General features: G+C 37.2%; 1 protein-coding gene across 1 annotated transcript in view; it reads left to right on the forward strand.

Moving 5' to 3' along the window:
- The window catches only part of MAN1A1 (mannosidase alpha class 1A member 1), a 169,497-nt gene that overhangs the window by 57,972 nt on the left and 95,484 nt on the right, over positions 1-16,041 (forward strand). Inside the window, exon 4 of the mRNA XM_052645819.1 lies at positions 4,304-4,384. Coding sequence (XP_052501779.1) covers positions 4,304-4,384 — 81 coding nt within the window. The remainder of the gene's footprint in view (positions 1-4,303; positions 4,385-16,041) is intronic.

Here is a 16,041-nt window from a genome sequence, read left to right on the forward strand (position 1 = left end):
ATATGTGGTTTGCCTGGGATCTCACATTTAGCTGTCTCCTCTAGAGCAGTGTTTTTATAGTCTTTTGCCCCGACTATAGCCAAGCAAGATGTTATGTTTTTATCTTCTTAGTCCTTTTCATCTACAGATCTGTAAAGAGTGACCTAAAGTATGTAAATTTCATTCTTCTTACCTAAAACATAGTAAAACCCCAAATGTTAAAAGCTCTCAAACTTAGGTTTCAAATAAGTTGGATTTAACTTTGGGGGGAAAAAAAGGATGAAAAATTATATATTGGGAATTCAAATGTAGTTTTGGCCCCCAAGAGAAGGTAAATATGACTATTGTGTATGACTAATGGTGATTTGACATTCCTGAATGAGAACTTTAAAGACAGGAACACAAGGAACTAGGAACCTGCATGGATTCACTAACAAGCCAGATTTGCTTCTTGGACGGGCTCACCAAACTATTAGATCTGAGAAATTCAAAAGACAAAGCACTGACCTTGAGCAGGGCACTTTGCAAAACCATCTCTCAATATCTTCGGACAGAGGAAGATAAATAGAATTTAGGTTCTAGAACACATTGTTGGATCAATAATTGGTTGAACAGCTGTACCCTGTAAGTGACGGATGTCTTGCTGAAGATATATTAATGATGGTGTTTGACATGGCTCAGTCCTCTACTTTGCAATAAGTTATATCAGATATTTATATGAAAGTCCCAGTTATCCAAAGTTTTCAAAGGAGGAAAAAAAAATGTATAGCAAATGAACCCAAAGCTAGAATAAGAATATAAAATCAACATGCTTCAATAGGCAGAAATGTGGATGACTGTTCTTAGGTTTAAAAACTAAAATCCACAAGTACAAATTGAGAGTGATAAGATTTGAGGGTTTTATTTATTAGATTTTATTATTAGACATTATTACCTTTAGACATAAGTGTGGCTGTGTGAGCAAAAATAATTAATAATTTCCTTCCTTTTTCCTTATCAGGAATTTTGTTTAATATTAAAGCTTCTACCAATATTTGTATGATGCTCATTTAGAGTGATACACATCACAGATAAATTATTACTATGTAAAGTTCTCTAATCAAATTATATTAGGTTTTAGGTACATATTACAAATTAGGGAATACAACTAAATGAACTCACCAGAGAGTCATATATTATGGTGGTTTTCCCTAACTCTAACCTAGTTATTGTCTAAGTAATTTTCATGATCTTCCTTTTGCAAGAAACTTTTTGGAAAACAAAGTTGTAACTTAAGCAATTACTTAGCTTTAATTTGTGAGACACTTACACCTTTTTAGAGAGAACATGTGGAAATTAAACGAAAACACATATCCTTTTTTTCCTGAAAATGTAGACTCCCACTAAAATGTAGACTCCATAATTTGAGGACCTGAGGTTTCATTGCTGTGTCCCTAGAACCTAGGACAGTGCCTGGCACATAGTAGTTGCTTAATAAATGTTTGTTAAGGGAAATAATTTCTCCAAAAATTGTGACTAAGCTCATCTGCTGGATATTGACTCCATATATTAGTTTGCTATTAGCCTTTGTGATTTCGGTGACTGATTTGATGTTAGGCAAAAGTGAACAATTATCACGTAGGCCCAATGACCATGTAAAGAAGCTAACGAAAGCTTGGAGTTGAAGCAACATACAAGGCCCTGTGTCCCTATCCTTTTTTTTTTTTTTTTTTTACTTTATTTTACTTTACAATACTGTATTGGTTTTGCCATACATTGACATGAATCCACCACGGGTGTACATGCAATCTCCTTTGAAGCAAAAGACCTTTGCTTTAGTCTTCCAGGCCTCTCTTGAGTCTCAAAAGGCTGGCTCAAGAGTTAATGATTAGGAAATGTGAAAATGTAGAAGCGAAAAATAGCTATTGAGCCTGGAATGTGGTAGCTATTTAGATTATAAATCTGCCACATAGCATAATCACTGAACTCCCAGTATCCCTGAAAGATACAGATAAAGGCCTGGCACACATTCTCACGTTATTTTTACAGGAAACAGACCCACCCCAGATGAAAACTGCTGACTGTAAGCACATACACCCTAGTCTAGTTGAAACCAGAATATTGATGATGCTTGAAATTTTACCTTGATGCCATCCAATCCTGAGAATGGTGCATGAGCTGATCATGCACCCTGCAGTCCCCTCCCTCACACTGCCTTTAAAACCCCTCCCCTCAGAGCCAGCGAGAGTTCAGGTCTTTTGAGCATGAGCTGCCCTTGTTCTCAGTAGCATCGTGCAGTAAACACTGTACTTCCCTTCACTGCAACCCGATGTCAGTGGACTGGCTTTGTTGTGTGGGCAAGCAGACCCAAAGTTTGGTTGGATAACAAAGTGTATCTAACTTCTATTGTAGGTTAGCTGGGCTAAATTATCTATAATAGAATGTAATAGTCAAATATTATGCAACAGTTGTTGGCAATAATTACTAATTATATGCCAGAATTATATGACCATTAATAAAGATACCTGATGCATTATCATGTGAGGTGACAGGAGTGAGGATAACAGAGACCACGAATCGGAGTACTCAAGTTTAAATCCTGATTCAACCACTTACTAGTTGTCTGACCTTAAAATAGTCACAGTAACCACTATAATTTTGTTTCTCCATTTGTAAAATGGACAAAAGAATAGCAGTTATTTCATACAGTTGATGTGAGGATTAAAAGACTTAGTCATATAAAGAGACTATATGACTATAATGCAGGATATAGTACTTAATAAATAATAATAAAAGCAAGCTATTATTGGTGTATATAAGAGCTAATTTAACAAGGTTCAACATATATTATTGCTCAGTGCTCAGTCACTCAGTTGTGTCTGACTCTTTGCAACCTCATGGACTATATAGCCCATCAGGCTCCTCTGTCCATGGCATTTTTCATGCAAGAATACTGGAGTGGGTTGCCGTTTCCTACTCGAGGGCATCATCCCAATCGAGGGATCAAACCCACATCTCCTGCGTCTCCTGCACCGGCAGGAGGATTCTTTACCACTGAGTCACCTGGGAAGTCCAACATATAATCCTCTACTTAGAGATGAAACTTACTCTCAAAGAAATATGACCATCCCAGATCAAAAGCAGTATTTTTGAGATCCAGCACTAGAACCCAAGCCACTCCAACTTCAGATCCTATTTAACATTCTAGCTGTGCTATTAATACCTAAAATGATGCGGAAAGAGTTATAGAATAATGTTGAACTACCAGCCAATGTATAAAGAGCCTTTATGGCCAAACAGGAAAATGAATAAAATAAAAGAACACAGAACAGAATACTAGAATACCCTGAGCCTGTCACATCTGCTAAAGAGCCTCTTGTGGTGAAGGTAAAAGAGGAGAGTGAAAAAGTTGGCTTAAAGGTCAGCATTCAGAAAACTAAGATCATGACATCTGCTCCCATCACTTCATGGCAAATAGATGGGGAAACAGTGGCTGACTTTATTTTTGGGGGCTCCCAAATCACTGCAGATGGTTACTGCAGCCATGAAATTAAAAGACGCTTGCTCCTTGGAAGGAAAGTTATGACCAACCTAGACAGCAGAGACATTACTTTGCCAACAAAAGTGTGTCTAGTCAAGGCTATGGTTTTTCCAGTGGTCATGTATGGATGTGAGAGTTGGACTATAAAGAAAGCTGAGCACCAAAGAATTGATGCTTTTGAACTGTGGTGTTGGAGAAGACTCTTGAGAGTCCCTTGGACTGCAAGGAAATCCAACCAGTCCATCCTAAAGGAGATCAGTCCTGGGTGTTCATTGAAAGGACTGATGTTGAAGCTGAAACTCCAATACTTTGTCACCTGATGTGAAGAGCTGACTCATTGGAAAAGACCCTGATGCTGGGAAAGATTGAAGATGGGAGGAGAAGGGGACGACAGAGGATGAGATGGTTGGATGGCATCACCAACTCAATGGGCATGGGTTTGAGTGAACTCCGGGAGTTGTTGATGGACAGGGAGGCCTGGTGTGCTGCAGTCCATGGGGGTCACAAAGAGTTGGACACGACCGAGCGACTGAACTGAACTGAACCTCTACTGAATAGAAGGAGGAAATAACTTCATTTTATAAATATTTTTATAATTGGTATTTAAGAGTCAAAATTACCTATAATATTTACATATATTTGACAGTTAAAAGACAAAGCTTTTTCCTCTTGTGTATAAATTTCTCTGAGCAAGCATATAGGATTGAACAAAATTTAAATGTTTCATGCACTTTTCATGGTGATATTTTCCTCAATTGTATCGTACCATTTACATATGAACATCCTTTATTCTGTTTCCCACAGAATGCTGAAGTTTCTGTTTTTGAAGTAAATATACGCTTTGTTGGTGGACTAATCTCAGCCTACTATCTGTCTGGAGCAGAGGTAAGATGGAAAGTGGCTTATAAATGGGAATTATGAAGTGTCTTAAAATCGTATTTTCTATATGACTTTTGTGGTATCCATTAAATTTTCACATTTTGGTTGGCCTCTAGCATATACTGAATTTCTTTTATTATGTACTAATTAAGTGACCACACTGGGAAAGTTCAGCAGAACATGCATGTCAAAAAATGTTAAACAATGCCTTTAAAAAAGCCTGGCTCCGTTAGGTTACATATCATGTGATTAAAACTACAAATTATATATGCCTGTGGACAAAGTCATCAGGTTTAGTAGAGTGGCAAGCTTGTGGATTTCTTTCTTTAAAAATTATTTTAATTTTAGTATATATCCCTGTCATTGAGTCATGTCTGACTCTTTGTGACCCCATGGACTGTAGCCTGCCAGGCTCCTCTGTCCATGGGATCCTCCAGGCAAGAATGCTGGAGTGGATTGCCATTTCCTTCTCCAGGGGATCTTCCCAGCCTAGGGATCGAACCCCTGTCTCCTATGTTTCCTGCATTTCAGGCAGATTCTTTACCCACTGAGCCATCAGACATGTTAGTATAATGTTGGCTTAATTAAAAAAAATCTGAAATAAAGAAAGCTTGGCAAGTGAGATATAAAAACTAGTATTTAAGAAAATGAGTGAGATATTCTGCTTCCCAGTTAGAAGTCCTGTAGGCCAGTACGTCCTTGTAAAGTGTTTTGCAGCTCTTCCTAGGTTAAGCTTCATTAATTATCTGCTACTCAGAGCAAAGAAGAGCTGCTTTTTATCAGTAGATTAAGAAGAGATTTTTATATCATGCTCATGAAAAGCATAGATGCTATTTCCTCAAGAGGCTTTGGGCAACTTTATGAATAACAACCTAAGTGTCCACTAAGAGTCATTAGTGGACCTCACTTTCAATGTCAACAGTGTTAGAAGCTGACATCAAGGAAAAACAGTCACATATTTCATTTGCATATCAATCAGCTTTGTGTTAGCCTCAGCAGTCTGGCTGGGGCAGGAGTGGATCTGACCTAGCATACTAGTCCATGTGGTTCTGTGCGCCTTCACACAAGCGGAAGCAGAGCAGTAAACGTTTAATGAGAAAGGCTGCGTTCCTTTGTTCTGTCTCTCAGGCACTTTCCTAGTAATAGCAAAACAGCTTGTCATTCACTTTAGATTTTACTCTGCCATAGAGGTCTTCAAAGTATAGAGAAGGCTTCTACACTCCTCTTAACCTGTCCTCTTTGTGTTAAATCCTGTTCTTCGTTATCCCTCTTCTTCCCTTTTTCTAGTCCCAAATAACTTCAGTTGTTCATTTTGGTTTAGGATGTTCTAAACACTAAGCAAGGGAATCCATAATTTTTAAAACTCCTACTTAAAATTAGCTACTGGTTTTTTACTGAACAAATTTCTGCTTTTAGCATTTGTGTCTTTGCGTACCCAGTGTCTGCATATTCCCTTCCTTTTGATGTGGCATACTTGGTTTTAACTCTTGTCATCATTTCTGTGGGGGTGAGACAATTTGGAGGAAATAGGACTACTTCATTGTATCTGGACTCAGATAGGGTAATAAAGCATGCAAAGAGAAGCAGTTATGTATTTCTTCTAAATATTTATCATGTAAATTGGGATACTTTTTCACTCATAACAGTGTCTTAAGTTTATGTGTTTGTTTCTATATATGAGTATTCTTATTAGAGACATATATTTATTTACTGATAAAAATATAATACCCACAGATAGTTTGCCTGGATAAAATCATTTGGCTAGGACCTTGTAAGAGTATTTTAAAATTCTATGCTTAGCTAACTGTAGTAAGCAAAAGACCATAAAGAACACTTCCATTGAAAATAATTATTCTTTTAGTATATATGCTTTGTCCTTATTCATGTGCAAAAAACATTGTGTTAATTTTATCTATATTTTCTGTATTTTAATTTTATGGTAAAAATTAACTTAGCTTAACTTCCTTTGTTATATACTTTTGTGTGTTTATATAGAATATATTTTTAATTTTAGTTCTTAAAGATTCATCTTCTCACCAGTTTTCACTGTTCCCTAAATGTTGGACAGTTGGGTTGTTTTCAGTATTCCTATAGTTTGAATAATGTAGCTATAATCAACCAGTAAATACATTTATTCTTTAAAGTGGGATTGCCAGATGAGAAACAATTAGTATTAGACTGTTTTACCATCATCTCCTGTTTTTTCCTACCAGTTACCTCATCACTGATAGTTACCTTTCATTTGACCAATGCATTCAGGAAAATTGGCTGTCAGGAACAGGATCAAGGAAAAATTATTTACCCTAAGTCTGAGCTTGATCTATTTGTTTCCATATCAAAATGAAAAACTAGGCATTCATTTAATAAAAAGAACATCAACATGGCCACATTATGAATTAGTTGGTTTTTGATTGTTGATAAAGTTCTATGCTACACACTTTTATGTAGATCAAGGTATTACTAAGATAGTCTAGGAAAATTCATCTTCCTAAATTATCTCATAGAGGGACTGCTAAATCACCATAATTTAACATTCTCCTTTCGTCGCTGAGGTTCAGGCGTATTCTGAGAACATCTTATAAATCACCTTCAGAAGTATATAGGCCTACATTGATATAAGCTCAAGATTCTTAAATTTATGCTGCAAAAACAGAAGAGAAACCACTGCTTTGGGTTACATGCCTCAGGAAAATTACAGTTAGAAACACTGAGCAATAATGGAGAATGTCAATGAATTTCTAAACCTACCAAAAGAACGATAGACACATGAAATACATTTTCAAAACTTAAAATGCCCTAGCTCAGTTAAAATATGTTGTAGCATTTTTTTTAAAACCAAGTCACAGGATTTCCAGAGTCTATATAAGGGATACAGATAACCACAAAAAGTGTAAGCCAATGGGATAAGAATAAGATGAATACCAAACACTAAATAGTATTAAACATAAAAGAGATAGCATTGCTGTATTATTACAAGTTCGAGGGAAACTAAAGTCTCTATTGAAGACAGTAAATAGCAGCCTCTAGAATAGCATTCCCCAAATTATATTCTACGGATCACCTTAGATATGGCAGGATAAATCTGTATCTGTGTACATTCTAAAAAATAGGAAAAACTACATCCTATATTTTTTCTTAGAAATTCAAAGTCACAGAAAAAGAAACTAATTTTATTTATCTTTGTGTTTCCCATACTTACTTAACCACAAACTCTTTTTTTTCTTAATGTAACATCTGCTAACACTGAGTTACAAACATTGTTTCCCAGAACAAATTTTGGAAAATGTTGATTAAGAGTAACCAAAGCAAAAGTGACATTGAAGATCAGCAAATGCAAAACAAGGCATTTCAAGAGACAAGATACATGTAGAAAATAACATGTATGCCTATATCAAATATTATTGTTAGTTGTACCACAGAAACCGATGGTTGTGTTGAGCAGAAAGTTAATTTAATGGGATACAGTCATGTCACAGACATGTAAAAAAAGGCTGAAGAACAAATTGAACCTAACACTCTCAAGGTGCCAGAGAGGATTTTTATAGTTGAACAATCACTCTGGGACATCCTAGAAATAATAAATCACTGATTTTTTTCTACCCTTGTCAAGACGCAAAGCCCTATCAGAAAGGTCAGTTGTCTGTTTTAGTTAATGTGGCCCCATGAGGGTCTTGGGAAATGAAAGAGAAGATATGATAGGAGTCTTCCATGCGGCTTGAATTCTGTATCCCATGAAGACCAAATAGAGATAATTTCTAAACAGGAAATTGAGGCTCTGTTGGAAGGGTATGAACAAAAAAATGCCTGGGAGTTTAAAAAATAAAGGACATTATTTCACTATGGTGGATAAGACAATCAGAGGAAATATACAAGCTCTATGGACACTGATAATTTAATAAAATACTTAGGAAGGCTTTTCCTGATTTGAAAAACTATAAATTGAGAGAGAACATTTAGTACTGACCAGGTATTTCATTCTCAGAGGAAACATTCAGTTAATATGGTTTAAGTGTGTGAAGTAGGAAAAAAGTCAACTCATCAAAGCTAAAAAGATTGACTGAGCTTCCAGTGAATAAAAGAAAGAAGGGCATCTGCTCCAAGACTGGGGAAACATGTATAATGGATTTTTACATTAGATCAATTTACTCAGATAACCTTCATTTTGAAGGCTGCAAAAGAATGTTTTCCCAAATTAACCAAAAGAAATCCACTGCTCCAGACATACCAGTAGGAAAGATGGCTAAAGAGCTTCCTGAAAAAGAGAAGTAGCTAATATCACTAATTTTAAGAATATCAAGGGGGTAAACCTAAAGGAAGGGGGAAGGATTGTGGAGTGGGGAGGAGGGAAATTAGATTGAGAATGTGAATATAGTGGTAGAAAAATCTATTTTTTTTAAATCTCATAATAGGATTCAGGTATTTGGGATGCTTACAGGGGCTAGACATCAATTTTGTAGAGTTTATTTAGTGATGTTCCTTACATATACTTTAGATATTAATTTACTATTGAAACTTTTATAAAGGAGTATGATAAACTGAATAAGTAATATTTTCATTTAAAAATGTTTAAGTTAGCAAAATGATACTAGATGACAGTAATTTTGCTTAAATGTGTCATTGTTTCCATGGTTAATGAGTTAAATTGTTTCATGTTGAATATTTTATTAAGATTGGAAGTTTATGTTATACTTTAAAAGGGATCTAGGAGTAGGTGGAATTGATTCTAAAATAATGTACACTTTAGTCAAACGAAAATACTGCTTTTTTTGTCCTACATTGAGTTACAGAAATCATCCCTGCTGCTTAACTCAGGTTTGCTATATGTCTCACTCTGTACAGAGCTCTATCCTGTATTTATGATTGTTTTCGAAAGCACAGAAATTTTGTTAGCTATGAGAACTTTATCTCAGTAATTCATGAAAGCAATTCCACAGTGTGCCAATAATTTCAGCTCTAAAACTTATTCATGGCTAATATATAAGCCCGAAGCTGGTATAGATTTGCATCTGATTGATAAAGATGATAGACCAAACAAGATGATAGGCTTGGCACCTAAAGGAGAGGGAAACTCAGAAAATTAACTTGTTTCTTTATGAAATAGGACTGCAAATTCACATCAGTTAGAAGAGACTAGAATGATACAGTAACAGCCTCAAAAATCCTAGTGGTTCAAAAGAATATGCTCTACCCACTTTCTGTCCGGTGCATGCCACATGGTCTGCCCACGACTCTGCTTCTCATCAACCTCCCTCTGGGGCCCAGACACAGATGGACCAGCTGCCATCTGAGTCATTTGCATTTGCCAAGACAGGAGTCAGGGTGTTGGAGGGTGGGGAGGTAGCAAAAGAAAACCTAGAAAACCACGCAGTGTCTTTTGATGCAGCTGTTGGAAAAACACCTGTTACTTCAGCTCTCTTCTCATTGGCCAAAGCAAGTCACTTGGTCACTGTAACTTAAAGGGTTGGGGGAGGGAATGCAGTGTTACCACCACATCAGTTCAGTTCAGTCATTCAGTCGCTCAGTTGTGTCCGACTCTGCGAACCCATGAATTGCAGCACGCCAGGCCTCCCTGTCCATCACCAACTCCCGGAGTTCACCCAAACTCATGTGCATCGAGTCGGTGATGCCATCCAGCCATCTCATCCTCTGTTGTCCCCTTCTCCTCCTGTCCCCAATCCCTCCCAGCATCAGGGTCTTTTCCAATGAGTCAGCTCTTCGCATGAGGTGGCCAAAGTACTGGAGCTTCAGCTTTAGCATCATTCCTTCCAGTGAACACCCAGGACTGGTCTCCTTTAGGATGGACTAATTGGATCTCCTTGCAGTCCAAGGGACTCTCAAGAGTCTTCTCCAATAGCACAGTTCAAAAGCATCAATTCTTCAGCACTCAGCTTTCTTCACAGCCCAACTCTCACATCCATACATGACCACTGGAAAAACCGTAGCCTTCACTAGACGGACCTTTGTTGGCAAAGTAATATCTCTGCTTTTTAATATGCTATCTATGTTGGTCAAAACTTTCTTTCCAAGGAGCAAGCGTCTTTTAATTTCATGGCTGCAATCACCATCTGCAGTGATTTTGGAGCCCCAAAAAATAGTCTGACACTGTTTCCACTGTTTCCCCATCTATTTCCCATGAAGTAATGTGACCAGATGCCATGATCTTCGTTTTCTGAATGTTGAGCTTTAAGCCAACTTTTTCACTCTCCTCTTTCACTTTCATCAAGAGGCTTTTTAGTTCCTCTTCACCTTCTGCCATAAGGGTGGTGTCATCTGCATATCTGAGGTTATTGATCTTTCTCCCGGAAATCTTGATTCCAGCCTGTTCTTCCTCCAGCCCAGTGTTTCTCATGATGTACTCTGCATATAAGTTAAATAAGCAGGGTGACAATATACAGCCTTGACATACTCCTTTTCCTATTTGGAACCAGTCTGTTGTTCCATGTCCACTTCTAACTGTTGCTTCCTGACCTGCACATAGGTTTCTCAAGAGGCAGGTCAGGTGGTCTGGTATGCCCATCTCTTTCAGAATTTTCCACAGTTTCTTGTGATCCACATAGTCAAAGCCTTTGACATAGTCAAAAAAGCAGAAATAGATGTTTTTCTGGAACTCTCTTGCTTTTTCAATGACCCAGTGGATGTTGGCAATTTAATCTCTGGTTCCTCTGCCTGCCTGGGAGTAAATAGTGTTAACGACTGCCCCAGTGGCCACTGACTTGGGTTAAACTGTGTAGCCTTCCTAACTGCCAGGAGAAGCAGAAGATAGGAATTTGTGAGAAGGAGACCTGTTTGAAGGGTTCCCAAACTGGAATTAGCCTGCACCACAAGGAAAAGACTTCCATCCTGTGGCCCTAGGGTAATAAGTAGAGATAGGGATAGGAATAGGAATCATCATGGGATAGGAATACATATCTTCACTAACTTTTCAAATAAAAGGCTACTCTTCTAGCACATGTCTGCAAAAGTTCTGTTTCTCTAAGAAACATCTTCATTCTAGACTTCTCTAACTTTCCAAATTTCAAACAGCAAAGTTGAGAAACAGAGGTAAAGTACTTTATGGAACAGAAGCACCTGTCACCAGCCCTGAGTCATCTGGTGGGCAAGCAGATTGTTGCTCTTTGGCATCACCCTGCTGTGTTGAGCCCTCCTTGTGGACCTGGTGGTTTTCGTCCAGCCACTGTTCTCTTCCGTTAAAGTGTTTCATAAGACCAGGTATTTCTTGTTTTATAAAACCTAATGTAAAAAATGAGGTAATATGTTTACATTTAGATTTATGTTGAAATAGTCCATAATTTACAATACCTGTTAAAACCAGTGCTTCAAATCAGTTTCATTGCCTGAATTACATTGACATGGATTTCTAATACTAAATTTGTATGTGTATATAAGTGAAGTGAAGTCACTCAGTCGTGTCCGACTCTTTGCGACCCCACGGACTGTAACCTACAAGGCTCCTCTGTCCATGGAATTTTCCAGCCAAGAGTATTGGAGTGGGTTGCCATTTCCTTCTCCAGGGGATCTTTCCCACCCAAGGATCGAACTCAGGTCTCCCACATTGAAAGCAGATGCTTTACCGTCTGAGCCACCAGGGAAACCTCAGATTATGTGTATATACGTGTGTGATTTAAACAAATGCTATATTTTTCCAGGAATATTTCCTTATATGTTTTTTGTTTGAAATTACTATGATGTCTTTTAGAAAGGTATCATGAGGTAGCTATAGCAAGGAATTTTAAATTTAATGGGACTGGTAGAAAATTCCTGAGAATTGGGATAATTTACCATCTGTTGAGTTCATGTATTGAGTGAATCAGCATATGCTATTGAATACCTACTTTGAGGCACTGCAGTTGGTGCTGCAGAAACAGTGAACAAGGGAAGTAGTCTCCGTTGACAAACATTAATCCAGATGTTACAACGGCCCTATAAAGTAAGAGTGGATATTGTTTTTATCCTCATTTTATATAGGAAGAAACAGAGCACTGAGAGTTAAGTAACTTACCCAAGGGCATACAAAATAGCAGAGCTGGCTTTCAGAGCTGGACAGTCTAACTTTAGGATACCAAGTAGCAGCCAAACATTAGGGATCTCAAACGTAGGTGCTAGAAGTAGGCTCTAGGCTTGAACTTATGAGTCATGCATGGGTGCCCAGTCATGTCTGCGCACCCTAGGACTGTATCCCTCCAGGCTCCTCTGACAATGGATGGAATTTTCCAGGCAAGAATACTGTAGTGGGTTGCCATTTCCTACTCTAGGGGATCTTCCTGACCCAGGGAACAAACCCACTTCTCCTGCAGCTCCTGCATCAGCATGCGGGTTCTTTACCACTGTGCCACCTGGGAAGCCCAGACTTATGAGTCATCAACAGCTAAATGATAATTGAATGGATAGAAGGGAATGGGGCTGCTAAGAATATATATAGATTGAAAAGAGATAGCCTAAACATGTAGGCATTAGTGAGAGAAAGGAGCTAGAAAAGGAGACTAAGAAGTTGGAAGTTGTAATCCCAGAAGTAAGAGGAAAACCGATAAAATGTGATTATCACAGAAGCAAAGAGAAAGTGATATTTAAAAAATGAGGAACTATTCAGTTGTGTCAAAGGTTGCTGCTAGGGCAGGATGTCTCAGGACTGAAAAGTATCTTTGGACATAGCTATATAGAGGTCATGGATAACTCTACTGAAAGTACTTTTGGTAGAGTAATAGCATATAATCCAGATTGATTTTGATTGAAGAGGAGATCCTTAAGGTAGCAGAGGGGAGGATTCAGAGGACAACTTGATAGAGTGTTTCCATCTCCGTTGCAGTATGAGAGAACAGAGGAGAAGATAGGCATACATGTGAGTGCCTCGGCAGATCTGGGGGCAAACATATGAGATATTTATTATCCAATGGTCCTTGTTAACTGTGTGAAGAAGAATTACCAGACAGGGTGTTGCTAAGGTTCACGAGGAGAGAGTAGACATTTCAGATGACTCTGTGTACTTTGAGATTGTCATCCTAGAGAGGGCTGACTAGAGAAACATGGTAGCGTTTCTGGACAGCATCTTGGTGGGAGACCGTGAATTCATGGTGGCATCAGTCCTCAGGAGTATGATACTTGTTTCTCCAGCAGTGCTCAGCAGTTCAGATACAAGCATGGAGAAGGTAGCTGGTTTGTTTTTGTTGAGTTTTGCTAGATGGATGAGACAGAGACATCAAAAAAAGGCATGGACTTTATATGGTATTGTCAAAAAAAAAAGAGTATTAAAATTATAGACCATGAAGTCCAAGAACAAGTTTGACAGTATGAAAAAAATCAGGTGATTGATAGAAAATCAACTGGTTAAATTGCCTATTTAGTTGAAGTAGGATAGCAGTAGTAGCAGTAATTTAGCAAATAACTAGACATTTCTGGAAGTTAAGGCTGTACAGTGGAATGTATAAATGAGAGATCTAAAAAATAGGGCAGTTTTGAGTGATGTCATAATCCGGGATGACATCACAAGGATGAGTGACTAAGGAGATTTTGCCAGAAACTCTGCATGGCTTCCTGTGCAATGTATTTTAATTTAAAAACATAACTGGTCTTAAAAAGAAAAAAACCTTCCAAGCATCAGTGAACTTATTTTTAAATTTCCTAAGATATAAACACTTTACATAATATTTATAAATCCATATGGAAATATGTACTGAACAAAGGTCACTACTTAAAAAGGAGAATAATATTCGTGCAGTATGCAATTTAAATATATGATTGTTGGGTAAACATTCATGACTGTAGAGCCTTAAGTTAGTACAGATGATTGGAGTTGGCAGTAGAAATGTAAACAAATGCATATTAACTAGTTAGATTTAATGCAACTATGTACCTGTGCAAAGCTATTTCTTTTCAGCTATAACTAGATGAAATTTTGTCTATGATAACTGTAGTAAATTTAATTGTAGTGATGTGAATTTGTTTTCAATTTCCTTTAGTCCATTCACGGTGCTATAATGGTATGGTAGAATATCATAAACTAGGTGGCTTATAAACAAGAAACATTTATTTCTTATAGTTATGGTGGCTGGGAAATCCAGGATCAAGGTGCCAGAAGATTTTGGTGTCTCCTGATGGTCAGCTTCTTGTTTCATAGATGGCCATCTTCTTTATGCGTCCTCATGTGGCAGAAGGGTTGAGAGAGGTCTTTAGGGAATCTTTTATAAAGGCACTAATCTCATCCAAAACCACCTCCAAAAGCCTCCACCTGTCTCCAGATTATCATTGCATTAGGGATTAGTATTGCACGTATGAATTTTGGGAGGAGAGGAAACACTCAGTGTATAGCAAGTGCCTTCTAAAGTAAGTCGTTGAAGATTTCATTTAAAAAGCTTTCTGTTACCACTTTATGATGCAGATGTATAGTTTTATATATTTCTTTAAAGTTTTTCCTTTAAAACATTTTAGAAGATAGTTCACTGACAAATTTTAGGGTTAACTGTCCTAGTAACTGCAGCCGTTTCTGCTACATCATGAAGTGTTTCTTCTAGAGAGAGATCTGTTTATGTATCCCAATCCAGGGATCAAACCCACATCTCTTATGTCTCCTGCTTTGGCAGGTGGGTTCTTTACCACTAGGGCCACTTGAGAAGCCCTTCTCTGGATATATGACCATTAATTTTGCATTTGGAAGTTCGTCTTATAATTTAGCTGAAAATTCTTTTCCATTGATAATAAAGAGAACCTAAGCCTTGAGGGTAATGTTTGTTTTTAACTTAATAATTGATCTTTATTTTAATTTGAGTTATCCAATTCTCCTGAAGCAATACAATAAATGACTAATTCCAGGGTCCTGCAAAATAAGGAAATCCAAGAGATTTAATAATAGGGCAGAGAACCCAAGAATTTCCTCACAGCTCTTTGTTATAAACACTTTTGTTTTTCATTCATGCCATTAGGTAGACAGTTAGGGTTAGAACAGATAAGTAAAAGAGATTGTCACCTTTTCTTCTAAATTCTGTTTGGTTAATGCATTAATTTGTTTAATATTATTTTAACATATTTAAGTTCTTGATATAATAATAACCATAATTACTCTAATGTATAAATTGCTGCTAACTTCTGTTTCAATTCTTACAGCTCACTTGGTATTAAAATTATTAAATATTGTTTTTTTTTTAAACCACTGTGTCTCATGAACTTCCTCTGGTCAGGTAGAAAGTATACATATTATTCAATTTAGATTTAACTATTAATTCAAATAACAACCGTAGTATGTGTGTTGAGTTTCTGCTATCTAGCCTTTATAGCTATAGAATGCTATATAGTGCTATATAACTAGACTTTTCGTTACCATCTGAGCTGCCAGGGAAACCCAGAATAATATTAACCTGGAGTTTAACTCTCAAAAATCAGATATAGTGAACTTTAAAGCTCTTTCATCTTGTCAGGCTTGCAGTTATTAACATGTTTAGTTGCTTATGGTTCACATCTTTATTCAGCAAATACTATGTGCCAGCTCTGATAATTTTGAGCATCTATTATGTGCCAAAGTGTGTTCTTATATCTGGAGGATTCAGTGATGCACAAATTAGATGAAGTCCCCACTGTCGTGAAATGTGCATTCTAGTGAGATAAAATATTAAATAAGTTCACAGTATAATGTCAGATAACAGTAAGTGCTATGAAGAAAATACAATTCAGTCATG

The sequence above is a fragment of the Budorcas taxicolor genome, chromosome 9 (genome assembly GCF_023091745.1).
Source record: "Budorcas taxicolor isolate Tak-1 chromosome 9, Takin1.1, whole genome shotgun sequence".
Taxonomy (NCBI): Eukaryota; Metazoa; Chordata; class Mammalia; order Artiodactyla; family Bovidae; genus Budorcas; species Budorcas taxicolor.